At 37.1% G+C, this 4,865-nt stretch overlaps 1 protein-coding gene across 1 annotated transcript; it reads left to right on the top strand.

Annotated features, from left to right (window-relative positions):
* The first annotated feature begins 1,244 nt into the window (after positions 1-1,244).
* On the top strand, positions 1,245-4,150 carry LOC131147696 (aluminum-activated malate transporter 2-like). The gene is made up of 6 exons (XM_058097220.1): positions 1,245-1,704; positions 1,809-1,949; positions 2,118-2,390; positions 2,509-2,627; positions 2,777-2,920; positions 3,459-4,150. Exons 1-6 carry the CDS (start codon positions 1,431-1,433, stop codon positions 3,957-3,959), a joined length of 1,452 nt encoding a protein of 483 aa, XP_057953203.1. The 5' UTR covers positions 1,245-1,430; the 3' UTR covers positions 3,960-4,150.
* The last annotated feature ends 715 nt before the right edge of the window (positions 4,151-4,865 follow it).

Genomic DNA, 4,865 nt, shown 5'->3' with positions numbered 1-4,865 from the left:
AATAAGCAGGTCGTCACATTATGTGTTAAAAAATTCCAAAATAGACCAACCATGTGGAGAGAGAAGAGAGAAGAGTTGACATAAAAACAAGGTGAGTTGGGTGGGAGGAGACATTTATGCCATTAATTATCTAATTAATTAAGAAAAATGAAAAAAAAAAAAAAGTTGATACGAAATAGTACTTTACTTGTACTTTACTTGTACTTGCAAATACTTATCATTGCTGCTACGATTAACCATCTGGCTAAGTGTTTTAGTTTGCAACCATAATATACGCCAATATGTATAGGCGTTTATTACGGTTGGTAGTTCTTTTTTGTTGTGTAATTTATGTCAAATTGAATTGGATATATTTATGATTGGCTCAAAGAAAAAGGCCAAGTCATATTTCAAAGGAAAAATCAACTTAGAAACTAGTGTTTGATGTTGGTTAGGTATTTTAACTTGGCAAGTTTCTTGATGAAAAAGATTTATAACTTTCTCCAATAGGTTGATCCATGAGTTAAGAGATCACTCTTAAAACAAAGAATCAAAGTCATCTCAATTTTTAATGGGTTTTTTTCCTAAAATAATGACACCCACATGCTTTGCCTAATACTACCCCATTGGTATATGTTTGAAGTCATTTCTCTTAAAATCATAATATTAAATGCAAATAATTATTGTATAACCCCTTCTTAATTCAATGATTAATAATCACCTCTTAATTCGATTTTTTCATTTTTAAGAATTGACAAATTTTAGGATCTTTAATCTTTTTACTAGAGGACAAGTAGTTGGTTATATATGGATGATGACAATAATGAGTTTCCACACTTAACCCATTCATGGAACATCATGTGCTTTTGTACAAATATTTCAATATTTTTCAAATTTAAAACTACATGAATATAAACAAAATATAATATAGTCATACATAGTTTATTAACTACAAAATTTATATCTGAAAACAATAGGAGTATAGTCCACGGTTTACACCTCCATCTATACAAATTTACCTACATGTTTTGTACGAATTCAATGGCACAGCTTTGTGCCTCTGGCGGACGCTCTGTCAAATAGCTTTTAAGCTTTATTTTGTTCAGCGAGTGAAGTTGATGTCCACTGATTATCAGTGATATGCTTCATATAATTTTATAATTATATATATTGAATTCGAAATTTCTCTGTACTTGCACCGTACAGAAGCAGACAAATTAAAACTTGCATACTAATAAAATGGAATAATTGCTTTAGCAGTCTCCATCCCCAAGCCCACCGCCCATTTTTCTTCCCTTTTCCTTATAAATAAGAGGCCCAGAGGCACACTCCCAGCCACAGCTAAGCCTACCTAAATTCCCATTCCCCCCACCTTCTTCTCCAATTACTCTTCCATCGCCAAGCCCAAAAACCCAAAGCCCCGCCTTGATTCCTTTTCTTTAGTTTAAGAAATGGCGGAAATGGGTGAGAAAGCGGGCGGTGCCGGGTGGTGGCGGCTGATGAAGTCGCAGCCGGAGAGGGCGGCGGCCAAGGTGATGGATGCGGGGAAGAAGATGAAGAAGCTGGGGGAAGACGATCCGAGAAGAGTGTTTCACTCGCTCAAAGTGGGGCTTGCACTCACCTTGATCTCCCTTTTCTATTACTTCCAGCCCATCTACGACAGCTTCGGTACCTCCGCCACCTGGGCTGTCATGACCGTCGTCGTCGTCTTCGAATTCTCTGTTGGTAAATTCGATCATGTCCCACGTTCTCTTTATATATATTATTTATATATATAAACTCAGAGGTGACATGCTAAAATTGTACTAATTGATAAAATTAACGAGCAGGAGCAACTCTTGGCAAAGGCATAAACAGGGGACTGGCAACACTGGTCGCCGGAGCTCTAGGCGTCGGAGCTCATCACCTGGCCTGCCTCTGTGGACACACCGCAGAGCCCATCCTCCTTGGCTTCTTCGTCTTCCTTCAAGGTGAATTGTACTATAAATATATGTGTGTGTGTGTGTGTGTGTGTTTGTATGAGGTTGCCTGTTTTTATGTGGAGAGACAATTATTTAGGTTATGGGGATTGAGGTGATAAGTGATAATCAAGATGGAAGTGTGAAAACTGATCATGATTATGATAAAAATTATTGCAGCGGCTGCGTCGACATTTCTACGATTTTTTCCGGCAATAAAGGCGAGATACGACTACGGGATACTGATATTTATACTGACATTCTCGTTGGTGTCCGTATCGGGATTTCGGGACGACGAGATTTTGGAGCTGGCTCAGAAGAGGATGTCGACCATCCTCATTGGCAGCTGCGTCTGCGTGATCATCTCCATCTTCGTTCGCCCGGTGTGGGCCGGTGAAGATCTTCACAATCTCATTGCTTCCAACTTGGAAAAACTCGGCACCTTCTTAGACGGTAATAACAATTTTAATCTATATGTCCATCTGATCGATTCCTTTTTATTTTATTTTTGGAAAATTTGTAGCTCGCTGGGTGTTTTCGGAACTTATGGGCGGATGGAATTGAATTGCAGGATTTGGAGAGGAATACTTTAACACAGTCGACAGTGTTGGAGAGTCCAATAAGGAGGATAAGTCATTTCTTCAAGGCTATAAAAGTGTTCTCAATTCAAAAGCCAGTGAGGAATCCTTGGTGGGTGTTCAAACTCTCTCTCTCTCTCCATGTCATCTAACTTTGTTTTTTTTTTTACCATGTGGTCTGCAAAGTATTTTGGTAATAGATTAACTTAATTATTCACAAGGATAATAAAAAGTCTGCTCTTTGTCATTTGAAAATTGCAGGCTAATTTTGCAAGGTGGGAGCCGGGTCACGGGAGGTTTAAGTTTCGGCATCCATGGCAGCAATACCTGAAAATTGGAACTCTTGCTCGGCAATGTGCCTACCGGATAGAAGCTCTCAGTGGCTACCTTAACTCCGAGATTGAAGTAAATATCATATTACATATATATTAGACTATTCACCTCCTTAAAAGATATATATATATATATATAGACTATACACCTCCTTTAAAAAAAAATGATTTGATCATACCACAGCATATATGCATGGTTGGTACATACATACAACTTTTTGAGTGCTCAACCGTGCGCACGGATTTCTTGTAGCGTAGTTATTATTTTAATCACAATTCAATTTCTTTACTATAATTTAAAATTAAACTAATTTAGGAGTACTAACCTATATAATATAGCGACTATGACGTATTTATACCACTATAATTCAACAAGTTGATTTAAATTATATAGCATTAAAAATAAAAAATTCAATAGCATGATTTGATAAATTATATTTTTTTAGCTGACAATCATTTTTTGACATAAAAAAACTTAAATTTTTTAATCATTTTTGTGCTTTCCTTTTGAAAAGGTAAAGAACATTTTTTTTTCTAATATTAATATAAAATATGTATACTTTTAGCTGCTGGATCCACTAATTTGAACTTGGCACTGCATGTTTTGACAGACCCCACAAGAAATTCGCCAGAAAATTCAAGATGCATGCATTGAAATGAGCTCCGAAACCGGGAAGGCACTAATGGAATCGGCACTCGTCCTCAGACACATGACACAAACGTCTTCCGCCAACCCCCACGTCGCCAATTCCAAAACCGCCGCTAAAAACCTCAAGTCCTTACTCAAATCAGGCCTTTGGGAAGAAATCGCGGAAAGCGACCTCCTAGCCGTAATCCCGGCGGCCACCGTGGCATCCCTCCTAATTGACGTCGTTTTCTGCACCGAGACAATCGCCGACTCCGTTCGTGACCTTGCCTCCCTAGCACGTTTCAAGTGCATAGACCCAACTGTCTCCCCGGAAAAGTCACAACAGCGCGACTGCGACGCCGCGAAGTCGCTGTCAAAGGCGGACTGCGCTCACGTCGTCATTGAAATGGGTACTGGACCGTCGCCGGAAAATGCGATTTCAGCGGCACCGGCGCCGGCGACCGGCCGACAAGCTGAAGTGTAAATATGGGTACATATATATGTGAGTGTGGGTGGAGTGTGGGTGGGGTGTAAGTTTATGTAAGGAGTGCATAAAAGCCAAACAGAATTTAAAAAAAGTTTGGATTTTTGTTCTGGAAATCTCTCTTCCATATACAGTGATCGAGAGAGATGACATGCTTTTGTTGCAGTTAATAAATGTTCTTAATTTTCAGACGGCGGGTAGTAATGCTTCTACTTCATATCTTGTCGCTTCTAGGAATGGTTGGTTTTGCAGAAAGGACAAAAAAATTTTGCACTAATCCATATGAGGTGCGGGCCTTTCGAGATTTCTGTTAATTAAAGGCAAATATTAAAAGAAAAAAAAAATCATTTAAGGGTGAAAAATGAAATTACCATGGAAGTGCTATTTTCTGGATGAAAGTGAAAGTAAATTTAGAAAAATGAAATCTAAGTGATGGTTGGCTGATTCAATTAATTGAGGTTGTAAAGTTTTTAAATTTTTATGCTAAAATTCTGTGGAGATTGCTCGATTTAATTTATGAAAACTTTTTTTTTTTAGCAAAAACTATCATAAGAAGTTTTTTAGTTACTAATTTTGAAATGTAAAATATGATTGATCACCATTCAATGTTGGTGATATATATGTTGTGACGTACTCATGCTTTTCTTGGACAAAGTAGAGTGGAAAAAAGAAGGTGTATATGCAATTTACTGATGTAACATATTAAAGAAAAAATAAAGAAAAAATTTAAAGAGACACGTGAGATCATTATTGTTCATTTTTAATTATTTCTTTTATGTATGATAAGTTATTTTTAATACCATTTTGAAGCTAGATAGCAAATTTGCTTCTAGAAAAGGGTGTTTGATTAGAGATTTGACATAATTTAATAAATAAATGAATAAATTTATAAATATAAAAAATTGT

This window comes from Malania oleifera, chromosome 2 (genome assembly GCF_029873635.1).
Source record: "Malania oleifera isolate guangnan ecotype guangnan chromosome 2, ASM2987363v1, whole genome shotgun sequence".
NCBI lineage: Eukaryota > Viridiplantae > Streptophyta > Magnoliopsida > Santalales > Ximeniaceae > Malania > Malania oleifera.
This window is presented reverse-complemented; position numbering and strand designations above follow the sequence as displayed.